Genomic DNA, 16515 nt, shown 5'->3' on the forward strand with positions numbered 1-16515 from the left:
ATGCCTCATAGATACCATGGCTATGCCTTCAGACCCAGCTCCTATCCGGATCTCCAAGATCGCAGGGCGCTACCTCATCTTTGACTCGGACGCCGCTGCCCTTCTCCGTCGCAACGAGAACGTCAACGGGACGCTGGCCGGAACGGCGCCTCAGCAGCCGACCCAGAACATCTTTCTCGGTCTGCCTGTCGAGCTCCGGCCAGAGGAGGCCGAGTCGCTGGTGCAGAAGAAGGTGGCTTTTCTCGTAGATGACGTAGCTGCCCATCAGGCTGCGTTGCGCAGCCCCAACCCTGAGACGAAGAGGCTATACCTCGACTCGCTCAAGACAAGGAAGCAAACTGCCCAGCAGGTTTTTGCAGAGAAGAATGCCAAGAGAGCCATCGAAGTGGCAGAAAAGCATGGAAGGCCGCGCCCGACCGCCTCTCGAACCACCCCTAGCAATGCAGATGACGATGCTCTCTTCTCAAGTGACCAGCCTGAACCCAACCCGCGTCAAACGGATGCCGCAATCAAGTCCCTCGGTGTCACGCCGACATCCAGTGGGCCGTTGATCTCCCCTGAAGCAGAAAGGACATACCTTGCCGAGAAGCCGACTACAGGCCCACTGTGTGGCTTCCTCTTGACCTCAGGTTACTACATGACACCGGGGCTTCGGTTTGGTGCCAAGTACAGTGTCTACCCCGGTGACCCTCTGAGATTCCATGCACACTTCATGGCGAACCAGTATGGATGGGAAGAAGAGATCCCTGTCCTGGATATCGTAGCAGGAGGTCGCCTTGCCACGGCAGTCAAGAAGGCTTTCCTAATAGGAAGCAAGCAACCAGGGGGTGAAGAGCTGCCAGACGGCAAGATGCGAACCTTTAGTATTGAATGGGCAGCGATGTAAACCTCGTTAATTTAAATGCTATCAATAATGCGTCAAGAGAAGTGACCGCGAAACAAACATGATCTTTCCCTAATTCTCGCGGGACTATGCCACCAACTCCGCTGAACATGTAAACGAATCGAGTTGTAAAAAAAACTCCTGGTAATTGTTCCCTTCCTATAGTATAATGCACACTACTCAAAGTCAACCACTCCATACCAATCCTGCCATGATGGAGCGCAATGGTGACCAACCAAGCTCAAGGAACAAATATCCGGCTGAAACTGATCACCTCCCGACGACAACAGACACACTTGTCAAAATTGTTCATAGCTAGGGAGACACGGCAGTCGTCGCAGAGGCTCAGGCATCGGCAGGGCCAGACGATGATTGTTCGTGGTGAGCTCTGGCACACAACACACTGAGGTCCATCGCTCCCAAAGCCAGAACCGCCTTCTTCCCACGATGTCGATGCAAATGGCTCGGCAGAGCCGGGTTGTCGCCGTGAGAGCAAGAGCTGCTCAAGCAGCCTTTCTTCTTCGTCAGGACTGAGCTTGGTGTGGCGACCTGATGGCACGGCAGCAGCTTCAGGGTGCAACAAGCTGGCCCCGGGCGCCGTGAGGATACGCGTTCGCTGCAGCTGCTCCATTCGGCGATACTTGGATCGTGTCATGATGCCGTCAGTCTGAAGATGGGCTGAGAGCGTCCTTGCTTCCTCTCGCTCTTCTGCGTTTGTCGGATGAAGCAGGCGCGCAAGATCAGAAATCTGCATAGGACTGTCGACAAAAGGGGTGTTTTCTCGAGTAAACCGAGGTGACCGCTGGGTAGGTGTTCTCTGGCCGTCATCATCATCCGACTCCCATTGCTGATAATCATCGACTCCCTCGCCCGTAGTCGATAATGAGATAACACTCGTAGTGTCGAAATCATCGTCATCCGAACGTGGTTCGAAATCACCGCTTGTGTCAGTCGACCCCCACCAACCACCCTTGAGCCAGTATTTGTACAAATCTGTGTCCAGGCTTTCCTCGTCTTGGGGACTCGTACGCCTGAACTCGGCTTCCACATCTGTCGCCTCGTTTCTAGGGATGCGACCGTCGTTATAGGCCGATGCTCCCTTGTTTCGTGCTTGGCTGCGATGAGAGCTTTTCATCTGACTCTTAATGCTTTTGGGATGGCGAGCAAGCCGAAGAAGCCAGCCAGGCTGGTACCGGATGCGGAGGGTTGCAAGACACCACAGGACAGACTTTGCTCCAATCCTTGCGATGAGCTTGTTGATGCTGAGTAGAAACTCCAGAGCCATAAGCCAACGGGAACTTCTTTCAGCTGCTCCGATGCCGACTCGGAGACTTCGTTCACCTCGGCTCTTCGGTACCTTCTGTGCGGCTCGTTCTCTGGCATACCCATTTGACGCAATCACTGGTCCTGCTTTGACTGGGATCAAGCCGATGGCACCAATTTGGTCGTATCGAGAATCTGGCAGGCCGCTGGCGATGAGCTTCCTCTGCAACTCTTCTGCCTCCTTGAAGCGCTCCTCTTCCAGCCAAGTGTGTCGCTTGAGATTAACCCCTCGATCCTCGTTGAGGTAGACAGCTTCACTAGCCATGGTGATAGCTCCGAAGCCAGTGCGAAGAAGCGCCGTGTAAAAGTCCATTTCTCGAGTGATGCGAATTTCTGATAGGGAAACGTTGGCTTGCATGTTGCCGTGGGCATGGCTGAGGCGCTGGCGAAATGTCATGGAAGCCATATCAGGGCTTGACGGGGGAGACAATGCTGATAGCAGCAGGGCCAACGAATAGATGAACACGCACATGACGATGCCTATGAGGACAAGAACATGCGGAACGAAGCCAACGATGCAGACTGTCGGGAATCTGAGCAGGCCCTGGGAGGATGGGTCATCAAGGTCGAAGGATATGGCACTCCATACAATGCTTCCCATGAAACATAGGCCCCAAAACCCCGTGCTAACAAGGCGGTATCTCGCTTGCAAGTTGAAGATGCCCAGCACATGGCTCGTGATGTGAGTCATGGATGACAAGAAGGCAACTAGGAGTACCTCTGGGGGGGTATTGACGCGCTTCATAATCATCGATCGGCTCAAAGCTATGGCACTTCCGAGAGTAGAGGAAGGAGCATCAACGGGGCGAGCTTTGGCAAACAATCCCCAGCCAAGCTGATTGCTAATAGCAGCGTCGGCTTCGGCGAAAGCAAGAGACTGTTCGAAGAGTGTCATGCCAGTCTCGGGAGCAACTGGGCGACCTTGTACAGCACATGAGACAGTCTCGAGGAATTGGCTCAGACAGAATGTCCCAAAGAGGGGCCAGAGTAACGACAAAGACCCAGCGAGATCGCGGGCAGAGCCAGATTCGTCCGATGGTATCATCCGTACGGCGACACATGCTTCTTCGTCAGAAGTTGAGAATAACAAAGTGGAGCTCAGAGAATTGAGAAACGAGTTGGCATGTGAGAACATGAGGTCGGAGCTCTTGCTTGCATTTCCCCAACGTAACTCGGAGAAGTTGGAGGATGTCTGGCACTGGATGGACTGGAGTAATTGGCGAGCCTGATAAACGAGTAAGACGACTGGTAGAAATCGTAGTAGGAGCCTCGTCGGCCATCGGAGCCGTAAACGTCTTCGAGTAGCAGCAAAGATATGTGTTCGGTTTAGTATGACGGCCATGGCGATGCAGCAAAGGGCCCATCTGCTCGTAGCGTAGCCAAAGACGCTGCCCAGGCCACGAGCGCCATCAACTGATAGACGCGCGGTGGGAGCGATAGCCTCCGCCTCCGCTCCGAGGGCTTCTGATGCTCCCGCAGCAGCTACGAGGGGTTCCACGAGAGGTTCCATTATGTCTTGAATAGTCGAATCGGCGTCGGCCAGAATGGCGCTCGCATCGGCAGCCGCTGGCACGTATCGTGGAGCGTCAGGGACGGTTTGGAGGGTATCGGGGATAGAGATATATGTCCCAAGCTTCTTCACGATTCGGGGACCGGCCCAGACCAGATCCTCGAGGATGGGCGCATATCGGGTTGCGTTGACAGTCCAGGCTGCAGGATTATACCATGAACTGGGAATGCTGCTGATATTTGTGCCTGTGCCGGCACTCGAGAAGCTCGTGAGGGGTGATGGCGTGGATGGCACGAGCTCTGCGGCCATGGCCTGTAGCAAGGTAATTGGGGGCGAGGTCGGCGATATCGAGATAGCGGGAGGGACGGGTTCAAATGGTGGACGGTCGAGTTCGGTTTTTTTTTTTTTTTTACAAGAGCGGATTGATGGGTCTCGTCCAAGACATTGTGAAGCGTCCTATCGCCAAGGTGCCCACTCGAGGTCTCTGGATGGTCGAAGTAAAGCGTGCTTCGGCGGCTTTGACTGCTTTGGTCTGGGGTAATGATGAGGCTAGGTACCTCAATGTTGACATTCGAAGCGGAGGTTCGCTGGCAACCAGGGACCCTCGCGGGTGTACCTGCCAGGTAGCGCGACTGTTGCTAGGCCAGAAGTGGAAAGGCCTGGTGTATTTGCTGATGAGTCTCTTAGCCTCTTAGAGTTAGCGCCCTGTGGGCTCGAGCCAAGCGTGAGAACCAATTTCAATCCAGCACACAGTGCACAGTGCATGGAAACAGAGCTGGCGCAGGTGGTACTTACACAATGCCTTCTCAGCACCTGGTTGACACCCAAGCACTCCTCACGATGAGCCACCAGCTGGAGATCAGATTGGTTAAATGGAGTGATTTTAATTAAAATTCATTTCCAGTGGTTACTGGCCGTGATTCTCTTCTTATTTCTATGCCCAGATAAGTACTGTTGCTTCCGTCTTCTTGATTTGTTGTGCACAACTGTAGAACTGGTCATGTTGAATCGGAGAAATTGGTCCGCTTAGTGTTCCAGTTCCTGAAGGAGCCCAGCAGTATATCAGCCGTAGAAAGCTGATTTACCTCTCCGCATGGAACGACGCATCAATGATAATTTGGTGATGCACCCGCCTGATCTCTTCGTGTTGCCCAAGTGGTGAAACGAAGCTGAACCTTTGTTCGTTGGGTGGCGGCACTTCGCTGACGCTGATAGGGATTCACAGGTTTTCCAAACCTGCCACACGAAAAGAATTCATCTGTCAACCCACAAGTACAGATTCACAGAGAGATGCTGCCACTGCTTCATTGGCCGCCTTGCTTGCATGCACCGCGCGTGCGACAAGATCCCGATGGAGGTTGGCGTCGGATGATGGGAGGCTGCCCTTCAGCCATAGGTTTGTGATCTCGTCCCGTGCGGGGAGATACGCAACGCAACAGGCCGCTAGAATCTCCTTGTGCTCTGATGGGACCGGGTCCAGCACCATAAGAGGTTCTTTGTCGTCTTGACCGGGTACCAGCGCTGCAACTCCTCCCGAAACTGTATCAACACAGTCGATACCGGCATCAGCGAGAGCTGCCGCCGCGACTGTGATGCATCCACTCAGTACGTTCATCATATCCCACTCCTCGCTTCCTTGCTGGACGGCCACCTGTCGGGCCTGATCTCCTTCGATGATGGTGACGATGACGTCCACTCCACTCTTGGGCCATCGGTCCGCAATGAGGGCTCCGCGGAGGGCTGCTTCGAGATGAGAGCTCAGATCGCGCTCACTGGCATCGCGCAGATATCCTCTCCTTTGGCGTGTGGCGAAGGGAGCATATTTGACGTGAGTGGACAGAACCATGTGAGGAGAGAAGGGAGCTGATCGTGGTAGAGATCTGGGCCCATGAACAGTACATGTGAGCTTCATGCCTTTGCTACCAGAGGCGTCTTGAGACTCAATCTCCAAGTATGCTGACCCAGATGCCGAAGCAGTTACCCCAGTCCTCAAGTCTGATTCGGATGTTAGTCCCCTGCAGCAGCAAAAGTTATGAGGCATGCAGGCACTCACATTGCGACCGAACACTATTCGGAGGTCGTGTCCGACTCGTGACGGAAGATTCATCTGCCTCATATACCGGAGGTATCGTGACACCTCCAGGACCGTTGATGCGTCGTCGGTCAGCCATTTTCTAATGAATCAATTTTGACCTTCGCAGCTTTCATCGATGCGAGCATGGATTTTGGTCGCTCTCAAGTGAGGCTCTTTATGCAATAAAGCGAAGTGGGTAACACTATCGCGTAGATTAGTCATCCGGGGACCCATCTCTGAAGCCTTCAAATTTTCTCGCCGACCACCATTCAAGCTTGCTCTTCTTCTTTCTCTTCATCACATTCGAGAGCCTGTCTACTCTCCAACGCACACTGCTGACGAGCAAGATCGATCAAAACCCTGACGACCTGCTGAAATATGTCACAGCGCTGATTTGGATTCTATTCAGGCTCTCTTTCGTTGCCAATCGCAAAAGGTACGTCGCGATTTCACGCGTTTTCCTTGTGCCCAAATGATGATCTTTCACACCACTGTTCCCGCGACACCTGAGCGTCTGAACAACATGCACTACCATCTGACCACTACGACATTGCCTACTTCTCTCATCAAACTGCCGTTTGGTCAGTTTTGTACTGACTGGTTTGAAAAGCGTTAGGCAGACTTGCTATACTCTACCACAAAGTCGAATGGACTCGACTGCCAGCAAGGTTCGTCCACTTTTCGTTTTCGGCCCCCACCTGCTCCCAGTCGATGATGAGAAACCTTTATTCAGTTCTGCTTCTGAAGCGCTGTGATGACTCCTAAATTACCAAACCAAGATCTCTGATACTTGACTTCACTTCTACCCTTTGCTTCATCTTGCCTCTGTAGCTTGAAGCTAACCCCACACAAGTGCTAGGAACGCCTGAGTCCCCGAACAGTCCCGATGCCTCAATTGCCAATCTACTCAGTAAGTCTATCGCGCGAACTTGAGGAGCAAAGGGGATTGTGTTTCATGATGACACAAGTTCTATCCATTCAACGACTTCATCTTGGCCAAGTCGCCCTCCCGCACCATAGGCCCTCCTCGGAGGGCTGATGACCGGTTGTGGAGTTTCTCTTGGGTGTCATGCCGACTCCAGTGTCCGGGGTGCTGGTGGCTCGTTCTGGGTTGTTAGTAGTCAGGGCCGGCTGAGATGACTGAGTAAACTGGCTTGTCTGAATTATCACATTCTTCCTCAGTTACATATGTGCTCTCTGCTTTTTCCATTAACATCTGACATTCGCTAACGAATGCAAAAAGATTCAGAGAGAAACCTCACGCTAGTCCGAGCCGCTTGACGTAGACACCCACAGGTAAGTAGGGGTATTCTGTTCTAGCCTTAGGTAGATGATGAAAAATACAATTCATGGGCCTCTTGTCCTATTCTCAGTCCTTGATTCCGTCTACCCTGGTATGATCTTGTGTGAACAACAGACAGCAGTCAATATGCATGCAGCCTGATGGCCCAGAGATCGCGATCTCACCACATCTCGGAGTACATTTCTCCAGGCCCCGAGGAGTCCTCATCCCAATCAATGATGACCTGGCCGTTTGTGACGTCTGTTGGGTAGAAGTGACATCTTAGCATCCCTGTACAGCGCGTATAAAGGAGATTGCCTTGTAAAGCCTAGATATAATCCTCCACTGTCTTGAGCTTAGAGCACCCCTGCAAGTGGCTATCTTCTCCTGAAGTCATCATGCGCATGTAGTTGAAGAGCAAGACACTTTCTCTATTTACTTAAGGTACACTCTTCCACTCACCTCTCCGAATTGAACCATCTCACGCACCGCCAAGTATCATCTTGGGACAAACTTCGCCCAGGGTGGAGCGTACAGGTGTTCTTGTCAGGGCCTAGTCTCGGATAAGCTGATGTCGAGGGATCCAATCAGAAACTGCCCCACGACCCCTTCCCTCGACTAAAGGGACCAGAACACATGCATTTCAGCGGCCGACTCGCCCTGGCACGCAGCACTTCGTATCCCATTCCCCGAGAGAAACGGTCGGCTTTGTAGCCACATTGCCCTTGCGCAACGACACTCGTTCGACGAAGACTACGACAACGCAACGCGATCGAATAAGGTCGAAGGCGATTTCGAGGCTACAAGGAGATCAGGAATACGAGAGCCCACCGTGCGCCGTTGAGAACCACCCGCTGTGCTTGGTAGTCCCTTGGGCATCGCATCCCCTGCGTCGCCCTCCTAACATCAACCACTTTTCTGGGCTTTCCATCAACCATCCTCTCGCTCCGCCGGTCTTTTGCCAGCGCCCGACAATCTTGCGTTCGAATTCGAGTGCGATCTAGGGACGCGACGCCCAGCGTCTCCGCGCAAAGGCCGTTCAATGCCCTCCTATGCCTTGCCAACGGCCAACTCCAAGATGATGCCCCGGCACAACGCCGCCGCCTATTCCAACGGCTACCCACGCGGCAACACTTTTGACATCTCTCCACACAAGTAGGTGCCCCTCCCCTCGGCTCATGCAAGCTGCAAGCTACGTCTCTGGGGCGTCGCATGCGCATGATACTGGGAGTCTATTGCTGACAGTTGGATGCTCACCAGGTTCCAACCACGAACATTGACACCCGCTCAACGCCGTCGCAAGAAGCTTCTTGTTCGCCTCGCCGTCGTCGGTCTTATTCTGTTCGTCTTCAGCCTGTGGCTATGGCCGTCCAGCTCTGTCGCCTCCCTCGTTTCCTTCGGCCTTCTCTCGACGAGCGGCACTCCTGAGCTTGAGACAGTTCGATACTACGACTTGACCACAGTCCAGGGCACCGCCCGTGGATGGGAACGTGAGGAGCGCATTCTTCTGTGTGTGCCGCTCCGAGATGCCGAACCTCATCTTACCATGTTCTTTTCCCATCTTCGCAATTTCACCTATCCTCATCACTTAATCGACCTTGCTTTCCTCGTCTCCGACTCCAAAGACCGAACGCTCGAGGTATTGTCAGAAAACCTTGAGGCGATCCAGGCCGACGAGGACCCGAAGCAACCTTATGGCGAGATATCTATCATTGAGAAGGATTTTGGTCAGAAGGTCAACCAGGATGTCGAGAGTCGTCACGGTTTCGCTGCGCAGGCCAGTCGAAGAAAGCTGATGGCACAGGCTCGCAATTGGCTGCTCAGCGCCGCGCTGCGACCATATCACTCCTGGGTTTACTGGCGTGACGTCGATGTGGAAACTGCCCCCTTTACGATTCTTGAGGATCTCATGCGCCATAACAAGGATGTCATTGTTCCCAGTAAGTCAATAATCACCATGGCTTTGCGCAAAGTTTCGCGACACTAACCCATTCCAGACGTTTGGCGGCCGTTGCCCGACTGGCTTGGTGGAGAGCAGCCCTATGATCTGAACTCTTGGCAGGAGTCTGAGACGGCCTTGGCGCTCGCCGATACACTTGACGAGGATGCTGTTATCGTCGAAGGTTACGCCGAGTATGCTACATGGAGACCTCACTTGGCGTATCTCCGTGATCCTTTCGGCGACCCAGACATGGAAATGGAGATCGATGGTGTTGGAGGAGTCAGTATCTTGGCAAAGGCCAAGGTTTTCCGATCTGGTGTCCATTTCCCGGCTTTCAGCTTCGAGAAACATGCTGAGACAGAAGGATTTGGCAAGGTGAGTAACTCGCTCGTCCCAATTCACAGTTTCCGAGATACTGACGAGACTGGCTAGATGTCCAAGAGAATGAAGTACTCTGTTGTAGGCCTGCCACACTACACTATCTGGCATTTGTATGAGCCTAGTGTGGATGATATTCGCCATATGGAGGTTTGTTTTACCTTCTTTCTTACACCTACTGGGCCCTCTCGATCTAACGCTTGCTGCAGGAAATGGAGCGAGAGCGACTTGCTCGTGAAAAGGAGGAAGAAGAGAAGAAGAAGAACCAACAAAAGATCAAGGAGGAGTACAGTGACACTCGGAATGAGTGGGAGAAAGATAAGCAAGAGATGCAGGATCTGGTGGCGCAGCAGAAGCCTATCAAGGAACCAGCCAACGCTCCCAGCCGAGACGGTTTGGCCAAACCTCACAAGGGCCAGGGTGATTCTGCCGACTCTGCGAAGGACGCGAGCATACCAAAGGCGGCCAATGAAGAGGTCAAGGCGGTCAAGGGAGAGGAGAAGGCGGCCAAGGAAGGAGGGAAGCCGGCTGGGCAAGAGGCAAAGGCGGCTGAGGGAGCTGCAGCCAATGCGGCTGGCGATGCTGCCCAGAAGGAGAAGGTGGTCAAAGCAGCTGCTTAAGCGGCGTCTGGCCACGGAGCTATGTGTTGTACAATATATGACTTTATGGGCGGCCTTGGGGTTGATTCGGAGGACGCTTCCAGTTGGGCATGCAGGATGTGCGAGGGTAACTACCCTCGAGGAAGTTGTAGAAGGCGTTTGGTTGGGAAATGGTTACTGGTTACAAGCCAACGAAAAGATACAAGGTTAAGCACTTGGACATTGGCATATTACTCGACTTGAAAGCAACGTCAGCATGGCCTGGTTTGGACACTCGATCCAACTCTCCCCCTTTCTCAGATATGATCAGCTACCCTGTCGCTCATAAGGCAAGGTCCCCACTAAAAAAGATACGATGAGCTCCATGAACCATGAGCTAAATACTCTTTCGTGAATGGACAACCTCTGAACAGCTTCAAGAACTAAAGTTAAGGAAGGTGATGAACCGGAAATAAAAAAGCAACTTGCAAGCTGTCTTCGTACGCACCCATCGGATTGTCAAGGTGGGCAGTGAGACCAACATGATATTTTGCGTTTGTTGAGCCTTACCTACAGTACCCAAAACTGTTCAGACTGTACCAAATAAGGGGGTCAGTGAAGTCCCTGGGCTTGTGACAGCTAGCCAATCAGCGACATCGCTGGACGACACCTTGGAGAAAGACAGAGCGCAACTTCCACGCGACGTTGTTAGTGGTGCCTTAGCTAGCAGTGCGCTACGTAGCGATTTGATCTTCCATCATCCACCCTCACAACTGTCCAGGCAGCGCCCGACCTCCTACCAGCGGTCCCCAAGATTCCCTAGAGAGGACGCGGTCTTCGTGTCTTCTGGGAACACTTGTCTTCTTTTTCCCGCTGTGCGATACTAAATTCAGCCAGTTGGCAGCTCCTACAGAACCTCCGATTCCAACGTTCTCGGCCGCCCCGAACCTGAGCGAATCGCTTGGTCGCACATTTCGACGACCGTTCTCGAGCCCAGAAGATCATGAATCGCGATGAACAGCAACCCGTAACGATGGAGAGCCCTCGGCCCTCTGGGGTTTCCAGCTTTGAGCACCGCTCCCTCCCTCCTCGGATGCAGTACCGAAGCCGGCCCGTCTCTGTCGCAGTCGACCCTGTTTCGTTGGTTATTTCAGAATGCATCTCTATAACTTCCGCCATCCAGAAGCATGCGCGCTCACCGCACTCATCCGTGTCCGCCATTCTTGGAGGAAGCCCCAATCCCGTTCATCTTGGGCCTCCTAGCCCGTCTCCGCGCGGGAGGAGTAAGAGCCCCGCGGCGAGGCTTAGCGACGATGCGTCCCATGATGGCCTCACTAATCGTTGGGGACTGCGCGGCCAGAGAGGCAAGAGCATGCAGGACAACCCCATGATCACTGGCTTTGGAAAGTTGAGGCATGAGCTCGCTGGTGTCAAAGGTGCGCCGACCCTCGCAGCTCGCTCCTCCGTCATGATAGATTGTTGTAGCTAACATTCTGCGTCTAGATATCCGGTCATTCGATGCTCCTGCAATTCTCGCACCGTTCCTGCACGTCATCCAAGCCAAAGGCACTGCCGCCCCCATTACGATTCTGGCCCTCGGCGCACTGAGGAAGTTTCTGGCATATGGCTTCATCTGCCCAGAGTCGCCCCGCTTTGCCCTCGCGATGCAGTCCCTCTCAGCCGCCGTTACACACTGCCAATTCGATATTAGCGACTCGGGACAGGTCGAGGTTGTACTTCTCATGATTCTGAACCTCATGGAGGATATGATGTCAGGCCCTGGCGGAGATATCTTGAGCGACGAGAGCGTCTGCGACATGATGGGCCGTGGCCTTGCAATCTGCTCCCAACCACGATTTTCTCCTGTGTTGCGCAGGACCGCTGAGGCTTCCATGGTTAGGATGTGTCAAATCATATTCGAGGACATCAAGCACCTCGAGTTTGAGGCTGGCGAGGACGCCGATGCGTTGGAGCAGCAAGTGGACGACGACCTCGATAGCGTCAGAATGGAGGCCCCTGCCCCTGAGGCTGAAGGTTTGTCCGCCGAGCCCACGAGTTTGGGACTGTCTGGAACAGCGACCCCGGACCCTGAGCGGAGTAGCAGGGAGACAGCGTCAAACTCGGAGACACCTCAAGCCACTGCGAGCGAGCCAACTGAAGAGACGGAGTCTGTTGATCTCAGACCCTATTCTCTGCCTTCTGTTCGCGAGCTTTTCCGGGTTTTGGTCAATTTCCTGGACCCTCAGGAGCGACAGCACACTGACAATATGAGGGTCATGGCTTTGCGCATCATTCATGTCGCTCTCGAGGTTTCTGGGCCTTTCATCTCTCGGCACCCTGCATTGGCTGTTATCGCCGAGGACCGCTTGTGCTGTTACCTCTTTCAGCTGGTGAGATCCGATAACATGGCTATCCTTCAAGAATCTCTTACTGTTGCTGGCACACTACTCGCGACCTGCCGTGGTGTTCTCAAGTTGCAGCAAGAGCTATTCTTGTCTTACTTGGTCACATGTCTCCACCCCAAAATTGAGATTCCTCGGGAACCTGGAATTGAGCCATCTCTGTACTCTGGCATCCCACTGAACCCCAAGCCCAACAGTGGGCGATCGACCCCCGTTCCAGTCGGGGAACGCCAAAAACTTGGTTTGGAAGGGGGCGCCCGCAAACCGGATGCTCGTCAGGCCATGGTTGAGAGTTTAGGAGTGTTGTCGAGAATGCCAACATTCATGGCAGAGCTTTTCATCAACTACGATTGCGACGTTGACCGAGCTGATCTTTGCGAGGATATGATTGGGCTTCTCTCGAGAAATGCTTTGCCAGATTCAGCAACATGGAGCACGACAAGCGTCCCCCCTCTCTGCCTCGATGCCCTGCTGCGATATATCCAGTTCATTGCCGAACGGCTGGTTGATGACCCTGTTACTGATGGCTATCCCGATCCGGCCACTTTGCGGGAGCAGAGGCGGAGAAAGAAGATCATCATCAAGGGAGCAGGCAAGTTCAACGAGAAACCTAAAGCAGGTCTGGGCTACTTGGAGGCGCAAGGCATTATCGAGAATGCCAGTGACCCTGTGGCTGTGGCCAAGTTCCTCAAGGGAACTTCCCGTATCAACAAGAAGGTGCTCGGTGACTTCCTCTCTAAGAGAGGCAATGAGGCTATCCTTGAGGCTTTCCTCGATTCCTTTGACTTCTCTGGTAAGAGAGTGGACGAGGCCTTGAGACAGTTTCTCGAATCATTCCGCCTGCCTGGAGAAGCGCCTTTGATCTCCACCATCGTCGAGTCCTTCTCAGACAAGTACTGCTCCAATGACACCACAGAAGAAGTAGCAGATAAGGATGCGGTGTACATTCTGACGTATGCCATCATCTTGCTGAACACCGACCAGCACAACCCGAACCTGGACGCCAAGAAGCGTATGACACTGGAGGACTTTTCCAAGAACCTCAGGGGAACAAACAATGGCAAAAATTTTGCTCCAGAATACCTGCAGGTCATCTACGAGTCCATCAAGTCCAACGAAATCATTCTCCCTGACGAACATGACAACAAGCACGCCTTCGACTATGCCTGGAGAGAATTGCTCCTTAAGTCTGAGTCTTCTGGAAACCTGATCATTTGCGATACGAATATTTATGATGCTGACATGTTCGCTACGACCTGGAAGCCAATTGTTTCTACCCTGTCTTATGTTTTCATGTCTGCCACGGACGACGCTGTCTTTGCGCGAATCGTCACTGGATTTGACGAATGCGCACGCATCGCCACCAAGTACCGGAACACCGAAGCCCTCGACCAAATTGTCTATGTCCTGAGCCACATGTCTACTTTGGCAACCGAATCTCCCTTCAACACCTCGCTTAATACCGAAGTCCAAGCTGGGGATGGCAGTGTTATGGTTAGCGAGCTTGCGGTTAAGCTGGGCAGGGACTTTAGAGCCCAGCTTGCGACTCTGGTGCTTTTCCGTGTCGTCACTGATAGCGAAGAGTTGATCCGCAAGAGCTGGAAATATGTATGTTTTCCATCTATGGACTTGAAAACATTGCTAATCATCCCCTAGATCATTCGCATATGGCTCAATCTGTTCACCAACTCTCTCATACCATCCTTCTCCCCGAGCAGTTTGACAGCCATGCCTCTGCCACACATCCCCTTGCAAACCCCCTCACAGGTCATTGATCGAGTGGCACGAAACGCAGAGACAGGCTTCTTTTCTGCTTTCACTTCGTACATCTCGAGCTATGCCGCCGATGACCCGCCAGAGCCATCAGATGAGGAATTGGAGAGCACGCTTTGCACTATCGATTGCATCAAGTCTTGCAAAATGAATGCGGTATTCGACAACCTTGCGTAAGCTTGCCTTTCTCCTTCCCGGTACCCTGATGCTGACAATTATGTAGTAAACTTGATGCGTCGGTTGCCAAGGCAGTGGTTGAGGCCCTCATCGATCAACTTCCAGAGGACTCTACAACGACGGTGATCAGTGTCAAGCATGAGAGCATGCCTGGATCTCCCACAAACGGTCACGTTCCTCCATCAGGACACCTCAGATACGACCCCAGCGTCACCTACCTTCTGGAATTCTGCACTTTGTTGGCAACCAGGGATGAGGAATCTATCGAGGATATGGGCAAGGTAGTTTTCGACACCCTCCAAGGCGTCCTTCGTGACTCGGGACAATACCACGCGATCACAGTGTCCCGAGCTGCGTTCTACGCTCTCAAGCTTCTCAAGACAGGATACGTAAGTGTTGTTGCTGGCGTGCCCCAATCCCACACTGACACCCTCCAGGATCACGACTTTGTCAACGTTCCTTTCTTGCTCCATACCATCTCAAGCCTACCACAAGATGCACTGGGCAAGAACTCGGATCTGGTGTTGCAGGGCCTTGCACTTTGCATCGATGAATCTGGTCCCTTGAGGCGTGAAATGATGACATCGCCCGACTTTTGGGCTATCCTTCGCGCCTTAGCTAAACGGCCTGAAGCAGCCGCGCTGGTATTCGAGATCCTTGAAAAGGGAACCACTGGAACACCACCCGCAATCATGGCCGACAACTATGAGGCGGCAATCTCGTTGCTCAACGATTTTGCTTCTGCTGCCAGCCCCAAGCACTCTGTCATTCAGACACGGAGCCCTCGACCTCAGAGGTCGAACCCACCTAAGCAGGACAAGAAACGGTACGTGTCTTCGTCTGGTACGTAAGCTGATTCACTAATATGGAGTGATAGCCAAGCGGAAGCTGTTGCGAGAGGGTCCAAGGCCGTCAATATGCTGTACAACATGACGGATCGCATTCCTCATCTTATGCAGCAATCTCAGCTTGAGAGCAGTGAAGGTTCGTCATGACTGTCAACATCACTACGAAATGAACTTTGCTAACAAAATTTGCCTAGCTTGGTCGGCGTACTGGTTGCCAATCTTCCAGGCCTTGACAACGCAATGCGCAAACCCTTGCAGAGATGTTCGACAACTGGCCTTCTCCGCCCTGCAGCGATCTCTTCTTTCACCAGAGCTGACCTGCAGTGACCCGAAGGAATGGACTGCTATCTTTGGCAAGGTTCTATTTCCCTTGATCATCCAACTCCTCAAGCCAGAGGTTTTCTCATCTGACCGAGATGGAATGAGTGAGATGAGAGTCCAGTCCGCCTCCCTTCTTTGCAAAGTGTTCCTCCAGTATCTGGTGCTCCTTTCCGAATGGGATGGCATGCTGGATCTCTGGATTAAGATCATCGAGATTATGGATCGCCTCATGAACAGTGGCCAGGGAGACAGCCTTGTAAGTCGAATGCGAATCTCACTGGTCGGGTAGTCACTGACATTGCATTGCACAGGAGGAGGCAGTTCGAGAAAACCTTAAGAACGTGTTGTTGTTCATGGCCAGCAGTGGATACCTGGTTTCACCAAACAAGGATCCCTCTAAGGAGGAGCTATGGTCGGAGACTTGGAAACGCATCGATCGTTTCCTGCCCGACCTTCGTGGCGATCTTGCTCTCGATGAGCCTGCAGTCGAGGAAAAGGCCGAGAGGAAGAGTGCGGAAAAGAAAGAAGAGCATCAGGAGCAGGCTGAAGAGGGCAGTGATAAGGTTGAGGAGAAGGCCGAGGAGGCCGAGGAAGCGGAAGCGGAAAAGAAAGAAGAGAAGAAAGAGGAGGCAAGCGAGGAGCAGTAAATAATGATCACTGGCGGATAGAAGAGGGTGATGGTATTACCACTATGGTGCTGAGGCGTCTGGATGATGATATGTTGTGATATTAGAATGGCTTAACAGAAGCACGCTGTACAAAACGCATAATAGAACAGCTCTGTTGATTGATAGAATCTGGTGACCTGGCCCCTTGTGAACTGAAGTCGTGGCGGCGTTCTGGGCGTTCATGTGACGCGGCTCTTGCCAAGACAAGTGGCTGATCCCTAAGGTCGCTACGTAACGACGTCATCCGAACTGTGGGGGGTTCTTGCAACATAGCACAGAGCTCGCGATAAGGAAGTTAAAGGTAACCACCGACCATCGGGTACCTTGGCGTGAGAATTTGCTTGCTTGCTTGGAAG

At 52.9% G+C, this 16515-nt stretch overlaps 5 protein-coding genes across 5 annotated transcripts; 3 read left to right on the plus strand and 2 right to left on the minus strand.

The window, feature by feature from the left end:
* Positions 1-22: 22 nt before the first annotated feature.
* LRP88_01361 (tRNA-intron endonuclease family protein) lies at positions 23-886 on the plus strand (the record flags this gene model as incomplete). Its single annotated transcript, XM_083238048.1, has 1 exon — positions 23-886. The coding sequence occupies one exon, from the start codon at positions 23-25 to the stop codon at positions 884-886; it is 864 nt and encodes a 287-aa protein (XP_083106553.1).
* A 342-nt stretch (positions 887-1228) lies between these two features.
* On the minus strand, positions 1229-4025 carry LRP88_01362 (uncharacterized protein; the record flags this gene model as incomplete). The annotated part of the gene is made up of 2 exons (XM_083238049.1): positions 1229-1523; positions 1675-4025. The coding sequence occupies 2 exons, from the start codon at positions 4023-4025 to the stop codon at positions 1229-1231; spliced, it is 2646 nt and encodes an 881-aa protein (XP_083106554.1).
* A 952-nt stretch (positions 4026-4977) lies between these two features.
* LRP88_01363 (exosome non-catalytic core subunit MTR3) lies at positions 4978-5887 on the minus strand (the record flags this gene model as incomplete). The annotated part of the gene is made up of 2 exons (XM_083238050.1): positions 4978-5711; positions 5770-5887. 2 exons carry the CDS (start codon positions 5885-5887, stop codon positions 4978-4980), a joined length of 852 nt encoding a protein of 283 aa, XP_083106555.1.
* A 2263-nt stretch (positions 5888-8150) lies between these two features.
* LRP88_01364 (Anp1-domain-containing protein) lies at positions 8151-10012 on the plus strand (the record flags this gene model as incomplete). Its single annotated transcript, XM_083238051.1, has 5 exons — positions 8151-8227; positions 8333-9012; positions 9070-9389; positions 9447-9542; positions 9602-10012. 5 exons carry the CDS (start codon positions 8151-8153, stop codon positions 10010-10012), a joined length of 1584 nt encoding a protein of 527 aa, XP_083106556.1.
* Positions 10013-11003: 991 nt separating this feature from the next.
* LRP88_01365 (uncharacterized protein) lies at positions 11004-16138 on the plus strand (the record flags this gene model as incomplete). The annotated part of the gene is made up of 8 exons (XM_083238052.1): positions 11004-11406; positions 11474-13980; positions 14029-14318; positions 14369-14711; positions 14760-15148; positions 15200-15306; positions 15365-15747; positions 15803-16138. 8 exons carry the CDS (start codon positions 11004-11006, stop codon positions 16136-16138), a joined length of 4758 nt encoding a protein of 1585 aa, XP_083106557.1.
* Between the last annotated feature and the right edge of the window lie 377 nt (positions 16139-16515).

The sequence above is a fragment of the Fusarium phalaenopsidis genome (assembly GCF_050370095.1).
Source record: "Fusarium phalaenopsidis strain FUZ10S chromosome Unknown contig_32278, whole genome shotgun sequence".
NCBI lineage: Eukaryota > Fungi > Ascomycota > Sordariomycetes > Hypocreales > Nectriaceae > Fusarium > Fusarium phalaenopsidis.